Genomic DNA, 22,295 nt, shown 5'->3' with positions numbered 1-22,295 from the left:
ATTTAGCCCATTTTTGTTTAGCACACGTTTTTTAGGAATACGAGGTGTATATGAGGGATAGCTATATACAATGCTAATTTTTTTCCTTTCCCATTTGTTATTTACACCTTACCAATGTGATACGTTGGTCCTGTTACCAGATTCAGCAGGAGGAACAGACTGTGCAGAAACTGTTATCCCGAACAGCCAGCTCCTCGCTGCGTCACTTTACACAGACACCCAGAGGCAGTTGTCGCGCTATTACAATGAGTTTGAGGAGCTACAGCTTCTAGGTGAAGGTGCCTTTGGCGCTGTCATCAAGGTAATTGTACTTAAACTGCTGCATCAAAATCCTGAACTGTCTCCTGCATAATTCCTTGGAATAACCTCTCATAACGTGCAGATTTATGACTTAATTTACGTTCTAAATGTCAATGCTTTGATTTAAAAAGAATCTTGCCATCAGTGCCCTGTTTCAAGAATGAAGAAGGCACAAGAATTAATTAGCTTTAAAACTGTTTCTTCATTCTCCCTTCAGTGGGATTACACAATAACTGGACTAGACATTGTGATAGAGCTGAAACATTAATTGGTTTCATACAGAGTTGAAGTCTGTCTCCCTACCTGTTGTCTAGGCACATTATAGAATTACGTAGAATGTATAACACAAAGCAAGCCATTTGACCCACTATTTCATGTGGGTGTTTATGATCTACTCGTGTCTCCTCCCACCCTATTTATCTAATCTTATCAACATATCCTTCCATTTTTTTCTCCCTCATGTGTTTATCTCGTTTCCCCATTGAAAACATAGATTTTTATTATACCTTTCATGTCCTCAGGTTGTGTCAAATCATTTAATGTACAATTAATTACTTTTAAAATGTAATTGCAGTTGTAAGGTGGGCAGACATTGCGGGGAGTTTGTGGACAGCAGTATGATAAATGACCAGTTAATCTGCTTTAGTTTTGGTTGTGGAATAATGTTGGCCTTTACATTAGAAAATATTCTCTGCACTTCAGATAGTCCCATGTCAATTGACAATGTCTCAGTTTAATATTGTATCAAATGGTGTCTCCTCAACAGTGCAGTACTACTTTGGTATGTAGTGGAATAAATTGTGCGCTCAAGTCTTGGATTGGGACTCGAACACACAACCTTCTGATGCAGAAGCAATAGCGTGCCACTGAGCCAAGCTTACACATACCAGTGTGCATTTATATATCACCTTTAAAGTGGAAAACGTTCCCAAAGAAGAATACATTGATTAAGGAATTGGAAGGTACACGGCATTTGTGGAAGTGAATCCTAGCATGAATCAGTACTTTTAGGAGAGAAAATTGGAGACAAGAGGATGGAGAAAAACCAACCAATATTGAAGTTATCGTAGTTTTGCGTAGCTACTGTATTAAAAGGGCTGTTGGGGCTGTTGACACTGACAAACCCTTTAAATTCTCCTCTTACTATTTCACTTTTGCATCCAGCAGCAGTCACGGTAAGACCTTCCTCCTCCTCTCCTTCAATTATTTGCTTCTCTTCAATTTGAAGCAGCTTTCCCCCTCCTATTCCTTCCCATTGTGTTTATAACATGAAAAGGGTGACTCTGTTCAAGAAAGCCAATTGGCAAAGGATAGCACTGGAGCAAATCTTTATTCAGTCTAACACTTCTTTACAGAGTGAAACCTTACAAGCCTACTCCTCTTAACCACACCACAGTTTTATGGGGTGTCTCTTTATATCTGCTGAAGTGAAATTCCAATTAATGCCCTCCACCTGCATATAATTAAACACAGTTGATATACAATTAACAAATCTTCCTTGCATATAGAGAGGAAGAATTGCAGAACTCCAATGGAGAGGGTGATCCTAGCTAAACAAGTGGTAGGAAATATACCAGCGCTGTGTGTCGCTATACTGTTTGATGTAAGCCAACAGTGCCCCTATAGACTAGTGATGGTCCCTAAGCTTTTGCAATTGCTAATTGTTTGATATGGCAGGTGGTAATTGTCGGGCTGATGAATACTCAAAGGAAAATTTGGTCAGGCAATTGCATCGATTTGCAATTTGTTTTTATTACGAGAAGTTATGAGTACTGAAGTCAGAAGTAAAGATTGTACTACCACTTTTGGAGATTTTAAATATTAAATTAAAACATTCATTAACAAATTAAAAGAAAACTTAAACACACAAGATTATAGTTATACAGTTAAATTTAATCTTACATTTCTGAAAAGATTTCTACTTACCTTGACTCACAAATAAATACCCTTTTCCAGGCAACAATCCCTATAGATTCTTAATCCATAAAGAAATCCAGTAATATTACTGCAAGGCACCCGCTGTTGCTATATGGGAGGTATTTCACAGGCTTCTCTCTCCCTCTCACTTGATATTAGAAATCCAAGGCTTGTATCAAAACCTAATAAACACTTCTCTGGGGTGGCTAGAGGCTGCTTACTTCACATGTTTGTCCTTGCAACAGCACACTTCTCAAGATCACATGGCCACCACCCTTATTCAGTCCTTCCTTCAATATGTTTTTAACTCCTTCATCTTTAAATCGATTGTTCTTAACTTTCTTTGGAAGTTACCTTTCCCAGAATATAAAAATCTTTCATGTTGCTTTTATGGCCACTACTTTTGGGAAAAATAAATAACTTTGCTCTATTCATTTATGATCTTTGACAGTTCTAAAATTTCCTTTCTTCTCTTTGAAATTCAACAGCCAAAAATTCAACTCCCCACTCATCATCTAATGCAAATTTCTATTCATTCTATTCTACTGGTATCTCATCTTAGCTTGTCCACCTCCACTTCAAAAAATGTCTGCTTTCACACCTAGCCCTTTGATGGTTAAACCTTGCAGTCTGACTGATTTCAGTTTAATTAAATTAATCTCACACACACACAAACATACACAGCCACCACAAGCCTGCTTCACAGTATCCCACAGTAGTATTGTAAAGAAAAACATTTTTTTTCCCATAATCTAATCCAAAATTCAATGGGCTTGGGCAAATTGTGTGTCTTTCCTTTCTCCTGTATGGATAATTGTTTAATCATTATTTCAGACAATTGGCTGAACAAAGAAACAAATTGTTTTAGATGGCTTTGTCCAATACCATGCAGGCTTACGACCTTATATAGTTATTTAAGTATAACATTGTGTTTGATTTCAGGTGAAGAATAAATTAGATGGCTGCTATTATGCTGTTAAGCGCATCCTGGTGAATCCCACCAGTAAACACTTCCGCAGAATAAAGGGTGAAGTGACACTGCTCTCACGTCTAAACCATGAAAACATTGTAAGGTATTATAACGCCTGGATTGAGAAACATGAAATCCAGTCCGCTTCGAATCCAACCACAGAAAACTCGCAACAGACTCCATCCTCACCTGAGTTGGACCATCAAACAAAATTGAGTTCATTAGATGACATTGAAAAAAATGCCTCACCCCAAGTCACAACCAGTTCAGTGGAATGGAGCACATCATGTGAGAGATCATCGAGCATCAAATGCACTGAGAGGGAGTCAAGTGATGAGGATGATGATGAAGAAGATGTGTTTTGTGCATCATTTTTGTAAGTATAGTGCAGAATTCGGTGGTTAGCTAGTATTTTTGTGAAAGGCAAATCATGTTTGGCTAACTTATTGGAGATCTTTGAGGAAGTAACAAGCAAGTTGGATAAAACCTGTAGATGTGGTACACTTGGATTTCCAAAAGACATTTGATAAGATGCCACATCAAAAGTTACGACATAAAATAGCATAATAAATGGTGTAGGGGGTGACATATTAGCATGAATAGAGGATTGGTTGGCTAACAGGAATCAGAGAATAGGGATAACTGTGTCATTTTTGGGTTGACAAGCTGTAACTAGTGGAGTGTCACAGGGATCAGTGCTAGACCTCAACTATTCACAATCTATATCAATGACTTCGATGAAGTGACCTAATGTATGATTGCTAAATTTGCTGGTGAACCAAAGACAGGTAGGAGAGTAAGTTGTCAAGAGGACATAAGGAGCCTGTAAACGGTATAGATAAATTGTGAGTGGGCAAAAAATTTGGCAGTTAGAGTATAATGTAGGAAAATGTAAATTTGTCTACTTCATTTGGCAGGAAGAATGTATGGAGTGAGACAGCAGAACTCTTTATTCATTCACGGGATGTGAGCTTCGCTGGTTGGGCTAGCATTTATTGCCCATCCCTAGTTGCCCTTGAGAAGGTGGTGGTGAGCTGCTGCCTTGAACTGCTGCAATCCACGTGGTGTAGTTACCCCACAGTGCTGTTGGGAAGGTAGTTCCAGGATTTTGACCTAGTGACAGTGAAGAAATGGCGATATGTTTCCAAGTCAGGATGATGAGTGACAGGGAGGGGAAGTTCCAGGTGGTGGTGTTCCCACCTATCTGCTGCCCTTGTCCTAGGTGGTAGTGTTCGTGGGTTTGGAAGATGCTGTTGAAGAAGCCTTGGTGAATTCCTGTAGTGCAGGTACAGAGGGGCTTGGGTGTCCTGGTACATGAATCACAAAAATTTAGTATGCAGGTACAGCTAGTGATTAAGAATGCAAATAGAATGTTGATTATATCAAGGGAAATGGAATATAAAAGTAGGGAAGTTTTACAACAGTTGTATAAAGAATTAGTGAAACCCCACATTTGGAGTTCTGTGTACAGCTCTGGTCTCTTAGGAAAGGATATAATTGCATTAGAAGCAGTTCAGAGAAGGTTCACTCAACTGATCCCTGGGATGATGGGGCCACCTTATGAGGAAAGGTTGGACAGGTTGGGCTTGTATCCATTGGAGTTTAGAAGAAAGAGGAGTGACCATGTTGAAACATATAGGATACTGAAGGGACTTGACAGATTGGATGCTGAGAGGATGTTTCCTCTTATGGGAGAGACTAGAACTAGAGGACGCAGTTTACAAATAAGGGACCTCTTACTTAAGATGGAGATGAGAAATCTTTTTCTCTCAGAGTGTAGTTAGCCTGTGGAATTCTTTTCCCCAGAGAGTGTTGGAGGCAGGATCATTGAACATTTTGAAGACTGAGTTCGATTCTTGACTAGCAAGGGAGTCAAGGGTTATAGACAGGAAAGTAGAGTTGAAGCCACAATCCGATCAGCTATGATCTTATCAATTGGTGGTACAGGCTCGAAGGGCCAAATGGCCTACTCCTTCTAATTTGTAAGTTTGTATTTTTTGGATCTGATGTCAAATTGGCTTCTTGGTCTAGGGTACCATTTGCAAGCCATTTGAAGTAGCAGTACAGTGTAAACTAAGAGATCCAGTGGTTGCGAGGGCCAGTCTACTGTTCCAAATATTGTTCCCCCTCAGGTTATTCCGTCTTTTCTTGTCTCTCCTGAAGGCGTTGACTGATGCTGCGGTCGGGTCACAGATAACTGCAGCTTTGTAATATTTTGTCTAAGTGAGCTTGAATAGTGTGTGTTGAGGACTATTTAACTGGAACATCTCAGCTACATCCAATCATTTCTTCATCTGCAGTCCATGTGCACACTTTCCTATAGGAGTCACTGAATACAGAGCAGACGCATTGAGCTCCCTAATTTTCTTTAAAAAGGGAAATCAAGGAAAAAGCCATTCACTCAACTGTTCCTTTTGAGCACCCAGTTATCTGCAATGCTAAGACACTCATCACCAAGCTGTGGCAGCAGAAAGCATTTGCACAGCACTTTTAACCCAGTACAATGTCCCAAGGTGCTTCACAGGACCATTATTGCACAAAATGTCACACCAAGCCACATAAGGAGGTATTAGGACAGGTGACCAAAAGCTTTATCAAAGAGGTAAGTTTTAAGGAGCATTTTAAAGGTAAGATAGAAAGGTGGTGAAGTTTAGGGAGGGACTACCAGAGCTTAGACTAGGCAGCTGACCGTCAACAGAGGGACAAAGGAAATTGGGGAAGCACAAGAGGCCAGAACGGGAAGAAAGCAGTGTTCGAGGAGGGTTGTAGGACTGGAGGAGGTTACAGAAGTAGGCAGGAATGAGGTCCTGGAAGGATTTGGAAACAAGGATGAGCTCAAGCTTACGGAGGGGTGACGAATGTGAAACTGGCCAGAAGAACTTTGGAGTATTTGAGTCTGAAGGTAACAAAGATACGGATGAGGATATCAGCAGCAGATGGACTCAGGTAGATATGGAGATGTGCTATATCAGGGAAAAGCAAACCTCCAAACCAAACCCCCTTCCTTTAATTTAAAGGGGAGCAACACACAACCTACTCAAGCTTAGAGAACACAGGCAGATCAGCAACAATGAAAACTCAGGGATCCCCAAGAATCTGCAGGGGTACTGCTGGCTAAAGTCACACTGTTTACAAACATGCAGCACCTGTATGTTTCCTGCTTGGACTGCCTTCCCCATTTGAGCATTGCCTTGGATGATTCTTTGAAGCAAAGTGGGATGATACCCAATGCCCAGCAAAAAGTCCATCTCTCCAGTGTTCTTGACTGCGATCAGCCAGGGATTGAACTTGGCACCAGCCTGGTTTCATGTTCCATGCCTGTATTATGCAAAGCTAGGTGGGGATGTAAGCTGTGAGGAGGGCACAAAAGAGCCTGCAAAGAGATATAGACAGGTTAAGTGAATGGGCAAAAGGTGATGGATGGATTATAATGTTGGGAAGTGTGAGGTTATTCACTTTGGCATCAAGGATAGAGAAAGCAGAATACTTTTTAAAAGATGTGAAACTTTTAAATGTTGATGTTCAGAGATTTTAGTGTGCTCGTACAGGAAACACAAAGTTACCATGCAGGTACAGCAAGCAATGAGGAAGGCAAATGGCATGATGGCCTTTATTGAAAGGGGATTGGAATACAGGAATAAAGAAGTCTTGCTGCAATTATACAGATTATACAGGACTTTGGTAAGACCACACCTGGAGTACTGGATGCAGTTTTGGTCATATATTAAGGAAGGATATACTGCATTGGAGGCAGTACAGTGAGGTTACTAGATTGGTTCCTGGGATGAGATGCTGAGTAAACTGGGCCTATTATCCTATTATCCCTGGATTCTGAAGGAGCTTGACAAATTAGTCACTGAGGGATTGTTTTCCCTGGTAGGGTAATCTAGAAAAGAGTACAGTCTCAGTGTAAGGTGTTTGATTATGTAAGACTGAGATGAGGAGAAATATTTCCACTTAGCGTGTTGAGTTTTTTAAATTGTCTACCTCGAGGGTAGGCAATGGGAAGAATGTCCTGCAGTCAGCATCATGGTGAAGCAGTCTGGGAAGAGTGTCCTACAGTCTGTATCACTGAAGCAGTCTGGGAAGAGTGTCCTGCAGCCAGCATCATGATGAAGCAAAATAAAAACAAAAAACTGCGGATGCTGGAAATCCAAAACAAAAACAGAATTACCTGGGAAAACTCAGCAGGTCTGGCAGCATCGGCGGAGAAGAAAAGAGTTGACGTTTCGAGTCCTCATGACCCTTCAACATGAGGACTCGAAACGTCAACTCTTCTTCTCCGCCGATGCTGCCAGACCTGCTGAGTTTTTCCAGGTAATTCTGTTTTTGTCATGATGAAGCAGTCTGGGAAGAGTGTCCTGCAGCCAGCTCTTGTAGAAAATAACAAGAGTGACATCACAAGACAGCGCGAGAGAGCGGTGGAGAGATCAGAACCAGTCCGAGTGTGGGGAAGCCTCAAAAAGTGACGTCAGCACAAAGGTGAGAGCGGATTGGTGAGTATTGGGTAAGTTTTTTTTCTCCAGTTTAAAATAGAGTAAGATAAGGAAAGGTAATGTTTCTAGTTTTTGTTTAAAGTACATAAATAATTTAACTTTACTGTACTTAAAGTAAGGGTTTTTTTTCAAGTAGAGGCATGGAAGGGCAGCTCAGTCCTGTTTAATGTACCACCTGCAACATGTGGGAAGTCCTGGGTGCTCCTTGCGCTCTGACCAACCACATGTGCAGGAAGTGCCACCAGCTGCGGCTACTTGAGCTCCGAGTTTTGAAGCTTGAGCGGCAGCTGGAGGCACCGAGGTGCATCCGCGAGGCTGAGAGTTTCATGGATAGCACGTTTTTAGACATGGTCACCCCACAGCTTAAGGAAGTGCAGACAGAGAGGGAATGGGTGACCATCAGTCAGAAGAAAGGTATCAGGCAGGTATTCAGAAAATCCTCAGGGTGCATTTTGCTCAAGAACCGTTTTTCAGTGTTGGAAAACGATGAGAGTGACGGTTCCTCTGGGGAGTGCTGCCACGCTCATGGCACTGTGAGTGGCTCAGCTGCACAGTGGGGCAGGAAACAGAGGGGAAGGGCAATAGTGGTAGGAGACTTGATAGTAAGGGGAACAGACAGGCATTTCTGCGTCCATATACGTGACTCCAGGATGGTATCTTGCCTTCCTGGTGCCAGGGTCAAGGATGTCCCTGAACAGCTGCAAGGCATTCTAAAGGGGGAGGGCAAACCGACAGAGATTGTGGTGCATATTGATACCAACGACATAGGTAGAAAGAGGGATGAGGTCCTGCAAGCAGAATTTAGGGAGCTAGGAAGCAGATTAAAAATCAGGACCTCAAAGGTAGTAATCTCTGGATTACTTCCAGTACCACGCGCTAGTGAGTATAGAAATAGGAGGTTAGTCCAGATGAATGCGTGGCTGGAGAGATGGTGCTGGAGGGAGGGCTTTAGATTTCTGGGACATTGGGACCATTTCTGGGGGCAGTGGGACCTGTACCAGGCGGATGGGTTGCACCTGAACCGGATTGGGACCAACACCCTTCCGGGGAGGTTTGCTGGTGCTGTTCGGGGGGGTTTAAACTAACTTGGCAGGGGGATGGGGTCCTGAGAGGAGGTTCAGCAGGGGGGGAGATGCACAGCCAGAATTAGAAGAGAGAGCAAGTGAGCCTGGAAGGCATAGAAATTATAGGCCAGTTAAGGCACAAGTGAGTTTGGCAAGGTTGGCTGGTATTTCTTTTATTGCAAGGAGTCTGACGAATAAGGCAGATGAGTAGAGGGCACAAATTAATACATGGAAGTATGATGTCATTGCTGTCACAGTGACATAGTTGAGAGAAGGGCAGGATTGGCCGCTCAATATTACAGGATATAGGGTCTTCAGGTGAGTCAGGGAAGGAGGTAAAAAAGGAGGGGGTATTGCAATATTGATCAAGGAATCAATTACAGCAGTAAGGAGGGATGACATCTTAGAAGGCTCCTCAAATTAAGCCATATGGGTAGAATTGAAAAACAAAAAAGGAGCAATCACATTGCTGGGCTTGTACTATTGGCCCCGAAACAGTCAGAGGGAAATAGAAGAGCAGATATGTAGACAAATCTCAGAGGTGTAAAAATAATAGGGTAGTAATAGTGGGGGATTTCAACTTCCCCAACATTAACTGGGTTAGTTATAGTGTGATAGGTTTAGAGGGAGCGGAATTCTTAAAATGCATCCAGGAGAGCTTTGTAACCTGCTATGTAGAAGGTCCTACAAGAGAGGGGGCAGTCCTAGATTTAATTTTAGGAAATGAAGCCAGGCAAGTGGTAGAGGTATCAGTGGGGGAGCATTTTGCAGATAGTGATCATAACTCCATTAGATTCAAGGTTGCTATGGAAATGGACAAGGATGGGCCAGAAATTAGAGTTCTAAATTGAGGGAAGGCCGATTTTAACAAGATCAGATGTGATTTGGCCAGAGTGGACTGGGAACAGCTACTTTTAGGTAAATCAGCATCAGAGCAGTAGGACTCATTCAAGAAGGAAATAGAGAGAGTATCACAGGGCCAACATATTCCAGTAAAGACAGAGGATGGGACCAACAAATCTAGGGAACCCTGGATGTCGAGGGATATACAGGATTGGATAAAGAGAAAAAGGGAGGCTTATGGCAGATACCGAGGGCTCAAAACAGCGGGAAGCCTAGAGGAGCATAGAATGTGGAGGCGGGAACGTAAAAAGGAAATTAGGAGAGCAAAAAGGGGGCATGAAAAAACATTGGCAGGTAATATAAAGGAAAATCCAAAATTATTTTACAAGTACATTAAGAGTAAGAGGATAACTAGGGAAAGAGTAGGGCCCTTTAAGGACCATAGTTGTAATTTGTGTGTGGAGCCGAAGATGTAGGTAGAGTTCTAAATGAATACTTTGTGTCGGTGTTCACAAGTGGACGACGTGGGTATGGGAATCAGGCAGAAGGAGTGTGATATAATTAAAGAAATTAGCATGGAAAGGGAGGAGTTTCTAAGTGGTCTGGCAGGCTTAAACGTAGATAATTCTCCAGGCCGAGGTGAAATGTATCCCAGAATGTTGAGTGAGGCAAGGGAGGAGATAGCAGGGGCGCTGGCAATAATTTTCAATACCTCTGTGGCCACAGGAGAGGTGCCAGAGGACTGGAGGACAGCCGATGTGGTACCGTTATTCAAGAAGGGAGGAAGGGATAAACCAGGGAACTACAGGCCAGTCAACCTAATCTCAGTGGTGGGGAAAATATTGGAAACAATTCTGAGGGACAGAATTAGTCTACACTTGGAGAGGCTGGGATTAATCAAGGACAGTCAGCATGGTTTAGTTAAGGAGAGGACATGTCTGACCAATTTGATTGAATTTTGCGAAGAGGTGACCAGGTATGTAGATGAGGGCAATGCATTTTACGTAGCCTGCTTGGATTTCAGGAAGGCTTTTGATAAGGTCCTGCATGGGAGACTGATAACGAAGGTAAGAGCCCATGGGATCCAAGGCAATTTGGCAAATTGGATCCAGAATTGACTAAGTGGCAGGAAACAGAGGGTGATGGTCGAGGGGTGTTTTTGTGACTGCGTGTCTGTGCTCAGTGGGGTTCCACAGGGATTGGTGTTGGGTCCTTTGCTGTTTGTGGTATATATAAACGATTTAGACTTGAATGTAGGAGGGTTAATCAGTAAGTCCGCAGATGACACGAAAATTGGTGGGATGGTAAATAGTGAGGAGAATAGCCTTAGATTACAGGAGATATAGACGGGCTGGTCAGATGGGCTGATCGGTGGCAAATGGAATTTAATCCGGAGAAGTGTGAGGTGATGCACTTGGGCAGGACAAACAAGGCACAGGAATACACGATGAATGGTAGGACCCTGGGAAGTACCAAGGATCAGAGGGATCTTGGTGTGCATATCTACCAGTCCCTTAAGGTAGCGGGACAGGTAGATAAGATGGTTAAGAATGCATATGGGATACTTGCCTTTATTAGCTGAGGCATAGAATATAAGAGCAGGGAGGTTATGCTGGAACTGTATAAAACACTGGTTAGGCCACAGCTAGAGTATTGTGTGCAGTTCTGGAATCCACATTATAGGAAGGATGTGATTGCACTAGAGAGAGTGCAGAGGAGATTTACCAGGATGTTTCCTGGGCTGGAGAGTTTTAGTGATGAGGAGAGATTAGATAGACTAGGGTTATTTTCCCCACAGCAGAGGAGATTGAGGGGGGAACATGATTGAGGTGTATAAAATTATGAGGGGCATAGATAGGGTAGACAGGAAGGAACCTTTCTCCTTAGTGGAGGGATCAATAACTAGGGGGCATAGATTTAAGGTAAGGGGCAGGAGGTTTAGAGTGGATGTGAGGAAGAATTTTTTCACCCAGGGGGTGGTGGGAATCTGGAGCTCTCTGCCTGAAAGGGAAGTAGAGGCAGAAACCCTTATAACATTTAAGAAGTATTTTGATGTGCACTTGTGATGCCATGGGCTTAGTGGTGGAAAATGGGATTTCAATAGTTAGGTACTTGTTCGACCGGCGCAGACTCAATGGGCTGAAGGGCTTTTTCTGTGCTGTCGACCTCTATGACTCTATGGTTGTGGATGCTCCGTTATTGAATGTGTTCAAGGCCATTATAGACAGATTTTAGTGTGTCGGGATATAGGGAGCGGGGGGGGCGGTGGGGGGGTGGTGAGTGGAATGGAGCTCATGCCAATGATCAGCTGTGATAGTTTTGAATGGCGGAGTCAGCTCGACGAGAGCCCTATGGATTGGTACTGAACCTATTTCTTTTATTTTCCTTTTCCATGGAAATTACAAATTAAGATTGGTGGTTGCTTGATCATCACCCTTATCATTATCTCTAGATTAATCATTGAATTTTAAATATGTGAAAGTTATATCTGTTGTTTGTACTCGCCTGTGAGTCACGAGGGTCAACAGTGCTGTCAGATGTGCTGTCAGCTCATAGAGCACAAAATCAAAAGTATGCACATGGTGAATGCCGAGCTGGCTCAGGTTATTGTTATAAACTAATCCAAGCTTCCTCATATGATCAGTGGCACCCTCCAGTGTTACCCTAATTAACTTTGTCCAAGGTTCAAACCCAGTATGTGCTGAATTAGTTGATCTTGGCCAGGGCAATAGTTGAGGTGCCTTGGTTCAAATGGTCACACCTCTCATCTCTGAGTCAGGAGGTTGTAGTTTCAGACCCCATTTAAGGTTTAAGCATATAATCTAGGCCAGCACTTCCCAGGCTACTTTTCAATACGACCCCATTTTAACACTTGCATATTAACTTGACCCCAAATGCCAACAAAAACCAAACAGCAATAAAGCAGCATAGTAGTATTCAGTATATAATAATTAGTTTGAATTTTATAGATTAATATATTAAACGTAATATTATGAAAATCCCGGGCCCTTTGTGACCAGGCTGCTGCTGGTTGCTAAATGCACATCTGCCTCCATCACTGCTGATCTGAGAAGTCGCTCCAGGAAACCTGTGACGTATTTACTTGGACAGATAGTTATGTCACAGCAGTCCTGGTTAAAGCCATTGTAGCTGAACAAAGTTTCCAATGCCAAGAGTCTGTCTTATTGGCTATTGCCTGTACAATATAATGGCACGAGTGATAAACTTGATTTTATTTCTTGCTACCCCATTTGCTGTTTGTTGTGTGTGCAAATTGGTTGCAACGACATCCTACATTACAACAGTGGCAACCCTTCAAACTTACTTGGCTGTGAATTGCTTTGAGATGACCTGAAACATTATAAAAAGATACTTTCATCTTTAACTGGACGTAACATGCTTGGGTTGGGTAGGGGGAAAATAATTTGTCCGGCTCCTGATCCTGGTTGATATGCAGAGACCCCTGTTGGAAAGGGAGCATGTATGGAGATTAAGTGAGGTTTGGTTCTGGCTCAGCAGCGATGTCTCTGATTGAATAACTGCCAACATTTGTTTGTCAAGGATGTATGCTTGATTGGCATTCCATCCAGCAGCATAAACGTTTACTCCGTCCACCTCTGGCACAGGGGCTGCTGTGTGTATGCTACCTAACAGCATTGTGAATGTACCCAAACGTGGACTGTGGTGGTTCAAGAAGGCGACTCACCACCACCTTCTCAAGGGCAATTAGGGATGGGCTATAAATGCTGGCCTAGCCAGCAATACACTCATCCTGTGAATGAGTTTAAAAAAAACGCATGCAAAGAATGCTACTTTGTATGTAAATAAAAGCCTGTATTAGCTGGTGAGGAATGGAAAACACTGAAAAGAAGCAAAACTAAAATGAAAGCTACCTGTCAGTGAAAAAGGGCCCTCTGTTCAAATTGCCCTAATATCAATCTAGCTTTTATTTAATCAAATTTCCTTAATTTTCATGTCTTAATTCTCTCGTCATTGCCTGACTGCCTTTCTCCATTCTTGTTCATCTCTCTCCCTCTCTTGGTTAATGGTGAATTCTGCAAATAGCGTAAAACCGTTGTGGGTCCTTTTTTCACCTAGTGGGTCACAGGGACGCTACCCGAGAAGAATGAAATGCACAAATTCTTAACAAGAATATATATTAGAAATAAGTTTTTTTTTCAATAAAATTTTTGTAGATGAAGTGGGGATGGGTGGTAAAAACACCCTTCTAATTTACAATTTTGACAGCAATTCAATTCAGGCATCTGTGAAGCCAGCTCCTGCTTGTCCTCTTTTTAACCTTCTCCTCTGTGGGTGGCCTCCCTCAGCACTAAACAGTGTGGTAGGTCGCACTAAGCTCTGTGGTAGGTCCATGCTTTCTGCTGCCTGTAATGAGGAGGGTTTGCTGCCAGACCTCCTCACAAGCTTGCGCAGCAATTTGCTGTCAGTGTGGCTGGCTGACCTGCCTGCTGGAAGCTATGGGAGGTCCAGTATGAATCTGGTGTATTTGCATATCCTATTACGCCAGTCAGCTGCTTAATGTAAGCCAAAATCTTTAATTGGGGGACTGTGTTGCATCATAAATATTAAGCTGCAATTTTTTTAGCATAAGCAGTAATCTACATAACCACGTTCTTAAAGTTGGGGGAGCAATGGTGAAAACCCGTGAGTGTTACTAAGGAGCTGAATTCTTCTCAGGACAAACAGTGCCTGTGGTGAGTGCAGAGCCTTGTAATTGTTTTTGTTTGCCTGAGTCTGCTGGTTTATTCTAAAGGTCTGCACTGGAAGGTTTTGTTCTTCTGTTTTATTTAGTTTTTTTTGTTTTTCTCAGTTTTGGGTGCTGTTTGTAATAGTCTAGTTGGTTAAAACTATACTGTTTGTTTATATAATGTCAATTTGCAGTTTTTAAACATGCTTGAACCCTCACTGAGAATAACACTTTGACAAGTGCTATAGGAGTGTCTTCCACAGTCCAAGTAGACAAAGTTTCACACATTAGTTATTACACTTTACAGAAATATGAATGGCAACTTGTCATTTATGCAGAAGCCATTGTGGAGAGTGGAGAGTTGGATAGGAGAAGAGAGGCAGCATTTTAAAATGGAAGTGAATGAATGTCTTCCTGTGATTTATGTTAGCAATCAGTGTATGCTGGATTGTTAAATTAATGGCTACAGTAGAGTCCATCTCGAGTGTTTGGAACATCCACTGAATGGTGGAACAGTAAGCTGAATAAAATAAACAGAAGGTAAGTTACACTGGTGGCAGCGAGTAACTGCGAAGAGTTCTTACTTGAGTGCTACCATTTGTTTCATTGTATAAGCAGAACTTAAAGAAACAACTTTTGTTTGATGTGATTGGGTGGTAATACTAGGTTTGACCAGCAGAAATCCAGATGGTGTAAAGGCAGAGCAGTACATTAAAGTTCTGTGCCCATTTTTGTCCAGCCTAGCTGAGACTGCGCACCCCCACCTGTGTGCTGATGATGCTCTGTGACTCTGTGCCCTGGAGTGTACTGCAACATCCTTAGCATACAGTGCTGGAAATGCACAGCTGGTCAGTCAGTGATGGAGATGAATATTCCAGCTGAGATCCTCAAAACCGGTCACATTGAAGATATTCATGAATGTTGACTCACCCAATACAATTCCAAAATTGGAGGTATTTATTTTTGATTAGGGTACATTGGAACATACAAATTAGGAGCAGGAATTTGGTGCCTCAAGTCTGACCGTCATTTGATAAGATTATGACTGATCTGAATGTGGCCTCAACTTTACTTTCCTGTCTTCCCCCATAATACTTGACTCCCTTGTCAATCAAGAATTAATTGTAACCAAAAGCCACTCAACACAAAATGACAGAATTGGATTGGACACGTGTTTTATACTTTGCCTGATTTATATTCCACTGATGTCATTTAATCCTATTTAAATTAAGTTTAATAGATTTTATTTAATATTGGAAACAAACCTTCTGATACTTAAAGAATTTGAGTGAATTGTGAATATGGTTCTAACAAAACAAAATTCCAAATTGTATAAGCAGAAAAGCTTTGTTCTTTGCCTGATTATGCTCATTGGATTCAAAGTGTCCAACACCTTACTTTCTTAAGTGTTTTTTTTACTCCATGTACTCTACTGTCCATATAAACATGTCATTCTGTAATTGCACCCTCCACCCAGTTGAGCATATGAGCATACAAATTAGGAGCAGGAATAGGCCACTTGACCCCTCGAGCCTACTCCACCATCAATAAGATCATGGCTGATCTGCTTGTTATCTCAACTCTGTGTTCCCAACCTCAGTTCCACATACCCCTGGTAACATAGGAACATAGAAAATAGAAGCAGGAGTAGGTCATTCGGCCCTTTGAGTCTGCTCCGCCATTCAGCAAGATCATGGCTGATCCTCTATCTCAACACCATACTCCTACTCTCTCCCCATACCCCTTGACGCCTTTACAGTCTAGAAATCTATGTCCTCCTTAAATATATTCAGTGACTTGGCCTCCACAGCCCTCTGTGGTAGAGAATTCCACAGGTTCACCGCCCTCTGAGTGAAGAAGTTTCTCTTCATCTCAGTTCTAAATGGCCTACCCCATATCCTGAGATGGTATCCCTGTGTTCTAGACCCCCCCCAGCCAGATGAAACATCATCCTGCATGCAGTCTCTCCAGCCTGTTGGAATTTTGTACGTTTTAATGAGATCCCCTTTCTTTCTTCTAAACTCCAGTGAATACAGGCCTAGTTAGCCCAATCTCATCTAATACAACAATCCTGCCATCCCAGGACTCAGTCTGGTGAACCTGTGCTGCACTTCCTCGATAGCAGGTATATCCTTCCTTAGGTAAGGAGACCAAAACTGCACTTGATATTCCAGGTGTGGTCTCACCAAGGCCCTGCACAGCTGCAGTAAGATGTCCTTGCTTCTGTACTCAAGTCCTCTTGCAATGAAGGCCAACATAACCATTTGCTACCTTGACTACTTGCTGCACCTGTGTGCTTGCTTTCAGTGATTGGTGTACAAGGACACCCAGGCCGCTTTGTACATCAACATTTCCCAATCTGTCACTATTTAAATAATACTGTGCCATTCTGCTTTTCCTACCAAAGTGGATAACTTCATATTTATCCACGTTATAACCTTTCAGCCCCTTGCTTATCAAGAATCTTAAAAATTATCAAGAACCTTAAAAATATTCAAAGACTCTGCTTCTACTGCCTTTTAGGAAGAGAGTTCCAAAGACTCTCTACCATCTGAGAGAAAAAAAAATCTTCATTTTTGCTTTAAATGGGTGTCCCTTTATTTTTAAACAAGATTCTCCCACAAGAGGAAACACCCTTTCCAGATCCACCCTCTCAAGACTCCTCAGGGTCTTATACATTTCAGTCAATTTGCCTCTTACTCTTCTAAACTTCAGAGGATAGAAGCCTAGCCTGTCTAACCTTTCTTCATAAGACAACCCTCCTTTCACAGGTATTAGTCTAATAAACCTTCTCTAAATTGCCTCCAACACATTTACACCTTTCCTTAAATAAGGAGAGCAGTACTGTACACAGGACTCCAGATGTGGTCTCACCAATCTTGTGCATAACTGAAGTATAACCCCCCCCTACTTTTGTATTCAATTCCCCTCACAACAAATGATAACATTCTATTAGCTATGCTAATTACTTGATGTGCCTGCATGCTAACCTTTTGCGAGTCATGCACTTGGACATACAGAACCGTCTGAATCTCAGAGTTCTGCAATTTCTCACCATTTAGTCAATATGCTTCTCTTTTAGTCTTCCTGCAAAGATGGACAATTTCACATTTAGCCACATTATACTCCATTTGCTAGATCTTTCTTTGCCCAGTCACTTAACCCATCTATATATCTTTGTAGCCTCCTCCTGCCCTCTTTACAATTTACTTTTCTACTTATCTTTATATCATCAGCAAATTTAGCAACCATATCTTCGGTCCCTTCATCAAAGTCATTTATATAAATTGTAAAAAGTTGAGGCCCCAGCACTGATCCCTGTGGCACACCACTCCTTAAATCTTGCCAACCAGAAAATGACCCATTTATGCCTACTCTCTGCTTTCTGTTAGCTAGCCAATCTTCTATTCATGTTACCCCCTACACCATGAGCTTTTATTTTCCACAATAACCTTTGATGTGGCACCTTACCAAATGCCTTCTGGAAACCTAAGTACATTACATCCATCGGTTCCCCTTTACACACAGCACATGTTACTTCTTCAAAGAACTCCAATAAATTGGTTAAACATGATTTCCCTCTCATAAAAAATGATGTTGACTCTACCTAATTACCTTGAATTTATCCAAGTGCCCTGCTATGACATCTTTTAATAACAGCTTCCACCATTTTCCCTATGATAGATGTTAAGCTAATTGGTCTGTAGCTTCCTGCTTTCTGTCTCCCTTCCTTCTTGAATAATTTGCTATTTCCCAATCCAATGGAACCTTCCCTGAATCTTGTGAATTTTGGAAAATTAAAACCAATGCATCAACTATCTTACTAGCCACTTCTTTTAAGGCCCTAGAATGAAGTCCAACAGGACTGGGGATCTTGTCAGCCCACAGCTCCAACAATTTGCCCATCACCACTTCCCTGGTGATTGTAATTTTCCTGAGCTTCTCCCTCCCTTCCATTTCCTGCTTTTTTTTATAGCTTTTTCTGGAATGTTACTGGTAACCTCTATAGTGAAGACCGATGCAAAATATCTGCTATTACCTTATTTTCAATTATTAATTCCGCAGGCTCACTTTCTATAGGACCAATGCTTACTTTGTTCACTCTTTTTAAAATATCTATAGAAACTTGTACTATCTGTTCCATATTTCTAGCTGCTTTTCTCTCGTACTCTAATTTTTCCCTCATTAATATGTCATACTCTGTTTTTTATATTTTATTATATTTTTATATTCTGTCCAATCTTCTGACCTGCTACCCCATCCTTGCGCAATTATATACTTTTTCTTTAAGTTTGATACTATCTTTAACTTTTTTAGTAAACCACAGATGGTGGGTCTTCCCATTGGAATTTTTCTTTCTCATCGGAATGTATCTATTTTGCACATCCTGAAATATCCCTTTAAATGTCTGCCACTGCATCTCAGTGACCTATCCCTTAACCTAATTTGCCAATTCATTTTAGTTAGCTCTGCTTTCATGCCCCCATAATTGCCGTCATTTAAGTTTAAAATACTAGTCTTGCACCCACTTTGCTCTCCCTCATGCAATGTAAAATTCAATCATGTTATGATCGCAGTTACCTTGGGATGCGTTCACTGTGAGGTCATTAATTGACCCTATCTCGTTGCATAATACCAGACCTAGTGTAGCCTGCTCTTTGGTCGGCTCTGGAATGTGCTGTTTTAAGGAACTGAAAATGTTCAATGAACTCCTCATTTAGGCTACCTTTGCCTATCTGATCTTTTCATTCTATATGTAGATTAAAATCGCTCATGATTATCGCTGTACCTTTCTGATAAGTTCCCATTATTTCTTCCTTTAAACTCCATTCTATTGTGCGGGTACTGTTAGGGAGCCTGTACACCACTTCCACAAGTGACTTCTTGCCTTTATAATTTCTCATCTCTAGCCAAGCAGCATTTACATCCTGGTTCCCTGAACTTAGGTCATTTCTCTCTATCATCAAATATCATCAATATTTAACAGAGTCACCCCTACACCTTTCCCTAGCTTCCTGTCCTTCTTTAATGTCATGTACCCTTCAATTTCCCAATCTATGTCACCCTGCAGCCATATCTCTGCAATGGCTATCAGATCGTACGTATTTATTTTTATTTGCGCTATCAGTTCATCTTTTGTTTTGAATGCTACGTGCATTCAGATACAGAGCCTTTAGTTTTGTCTTTTTATTATTTTTGTAACCTCTAACCTTATCTGCTGATTTACTCCTAGATTTGTACTCTCCCTGTCACAGTCTGTTTAATATTTCCCATATTAGTACCGTTCTCTCTTGCCTTGTCTCCACTCTTTTGATTTACCACACCTTCCTAAATTTGATCCCTTAACCCTACTATTTAGTTTAAAATCCTCTCTACTTCTCCAGTTATGTTCGCTAGAACACACGGTCCCAGCATGGTTCAGGTGTAGACTGTCCCAACAGTATGGCCCCACTTTTCCTAGTACTGCTGCTAATGTCCCAGGAATCAAAACCCACTTCTCCCACACTAGTCTTTGAGCCATGCATTAATTTCTCTCAACTTGTGTGCCCTATGTCAATTTGCGCATTGCTCAGGTAATAATCCAGAGATTATTACTTTTGAGGTTCTGCTTTTTAATTTGGTGCCTAGCTCCTCATACTGACTATGCAGAACCTCTTTCCTCATCCTGCCTTCATCGTTGGTACCTACGTGGACCACGATGACTGGATCCTCCCCCTCCTACTCCAAGTTCCTCTCCAGCCCTGAGCAGACATCCTGAACCCTGGCACCAGGCAGGCAACACAGCCTTCTGGACTCTCACCCTTTGCTGCAAAGAACTGTGTCAATCCCCTTCACCAAACTGTTCCCTACTACCACTACATTCCTTTTTGCTCCCCCCACTTGAACGGCTTCCTGTACTATGGTGCCATGGCCAGTCGGCTCATCTACCTGCAGACCCCACTCTCAACCAAACAAGCTGAAAGAACCTCAAACCTGTCAGACAAATGCAAAGGCTGCACTCTTGCCCTCTGGGTATCCTTACCTGCTTCACTAGCAGTCACACCCTCCTGTCCCTGACCACTGACCAAATCAGAAGACCCTATTATAAGGGGTGTGACTGTCTCCTGATGCAAAGTATCCAGATAACTTTCCTCCTCCCTGATGCATTGCAGTGTCTGCAGCTCAGCCTCCAGCTCAATGACTCTGAGCCGAAGCTCCTTGAGCTGCAAACAGTTATTGCAGACGTGTTTGCCCTAGATCACAATGGCACCCAGGACACATCACCTGCCCTGCCATCCTTAATGTGTTTTAATTAACTATTTGATTATTTTATTCAATTATTTTCCTATTTTATATATTTTATTAACCTAACCACCAGTTTGTATACTATTTTAAACGTTACGAATAGAATAGACCTTAACCACTTACTGTATACTTACCAAATACTCAGCAAAAAGCTAGCTTCTTCCCCAGTAGTAGAGCAAGAACCAATTCCTACAGGGTGAAAAAGTTAGAAAAAGCAAAGGAGCACCTCCTTCCCCTAACTCCCTCACTCACCCAAATCCCAGCACTCCTGTTCAAAGTTGCATTGCAGTACTCAGTCGCACTGAGAGCTCCAGTAGCAGGAAAAACAGTTTAAGTTGGTTTCCTTAATTAACTAACTTCAACTATTCTCCAGTAGGGAGCTTGTATATCCCTGCTTAAGCCTGAATGAAATTTAGAATTTAAACAGTAAGTTTCAGTTGGATGTTAAATACAAACAAAAGTAGATTTTCAGAAGAGATTAAGATTCTCTAACTTACCCAACTCCCAGCACTCTTGTTCAAAGTCGTTGTTCAACAATTTTCATCATAAGTATAGACATAGAAATTTTATATATGATGGAAATCTCAAAATGGAAATATAAAAGATTTGTATGACTGTTAAGTTAATTTCCTGATCCAATTCCTGCCCTTTAACCACTCTAACCTATCTAACAGCAATGTGGGTGTGCCTAGATCACTTGGGCTGCAGCAGTTCAATAAGGTGGCTCACCACCATCTTCTCCAGGGCAATTAGGGATGGGAAACAAATGCTGGCCTAGCCAGCAACACACACATCATGAACAAATAAAAAAAACTTTTACCTGAAGATTAGACTTGGTCTTGAATCCCTATATGTAATGTTCAACTGCCCTTGTGAATTTGCACCAGGTATCATTGAACAATGATCCAGGTTGGTTGATTCCTGACCCTTCCTTCTGCCAGCCCAGCCAAGAAGCACTTCAGCACCCTTCTAGCTGATATTAGCCGCCATGAATGCAAGTGCACAATAACTCTCCTCTGCACAACTGTGTACTATATTTGCTGGGACATGTACCCATCAAGCCAGTGCAAAGGATAGAATTCTATGTTTTCACCTTTGCTTTGGACTACTTCAAAGAGAGAAATAAGGCCATCACAAAACGAGCTACAGTGGCATAAAACTGCTTAATGTAGCACAGTGAATCCAGCAATATCTGTGCTTGAAGTATTGGGATTGTGGGTGTCAAACTGCTTGAAGAATTATGTCTGTTGTGATTAAATTCATGAAAATTATAATGCGGTGGGGTGTGGTTTTGATCATTTTTAGGATCTCATTTCAGCCTTTTATTTGTTTGCCAACAGTGCATGGAATTCTGTATTAAATTTGTTCTGTTTCCACAGACCAGTTGACATTGATTCAGACAGTGACATCATCTTTGAGAATGGCACTGGAAACAGCAACAACGGCCCTGTGGTGAGGAGTTAGTATTTTACTCATGAATATTGTGCATTTAAAAACAGAAAATGCTGGATAAACTCAACAAAATCGATAAACTGTTCCAGGACCAGATGAGAGCATGAAGCACCATTGCCATTTCAATTCACCATTTTGCTCTCATGCCCATCCTTGGCCTGCTGCAATGTTCCAGTGAAGCCCAATGCAAACTGGAGGAACAGCAGCTCATCTTCTGATAAGGCACTTTACAGCCTTCCGGACTTAACATTGAATTCAAC

General features: G+C 41.8%; 1 protein-coding gene across 7 annotated transcripts in view; it reads left to right on the top strand.

Annotated features, from left to right (window-relative positions):
• The window catches only part of eif2ak4 (eukaryotic translation initiation factor 2 alpha kinase 4), a 160,777-nt gene that overhangs the window by 67,975 nt on the left and 70,507 nt on the right, over positions 1-22,295 (top strand). For all 7 annotated transcript variants that reach the window (XM_041213972.1, XM_041213966.1, XM_041213967.1 and 4 more), the window contains 3 exons: positions 141-301; positions 3,160-3,563; positions 21,963-22,035. In XM_041213972.1, coding sequence (XP_041069906.1) covers positions 141-301; positions 3,160-3,563; positions 21,963-22,035 — 638 coding nt within the window. The remainder of the gene's footprint in view (positions 1-140; positions 302-3,159; positions 3,564-21,962; positions 22,036-22,295) is intronic.

Source organism: Carcharodon carcharias, chromosome 20 (assembly GCF_017639515.1).
Source record: "Carcharodon carcharias isolate sCarCar2 chromosome 20, sCarCar2.pri, whole genome shotgun sequence".
NCBI lineage: Eukaryota > Metazoa > Chordata > Chondrichthyes > Lamniformes > Lamnidae > Carcharodon > Carcharodon carcharias.
The sequence above is the reverse complement of the archived record's forward strand: the minus strand, read 5'-3'. Positions and strand labels throughout refer to the sequence as shown.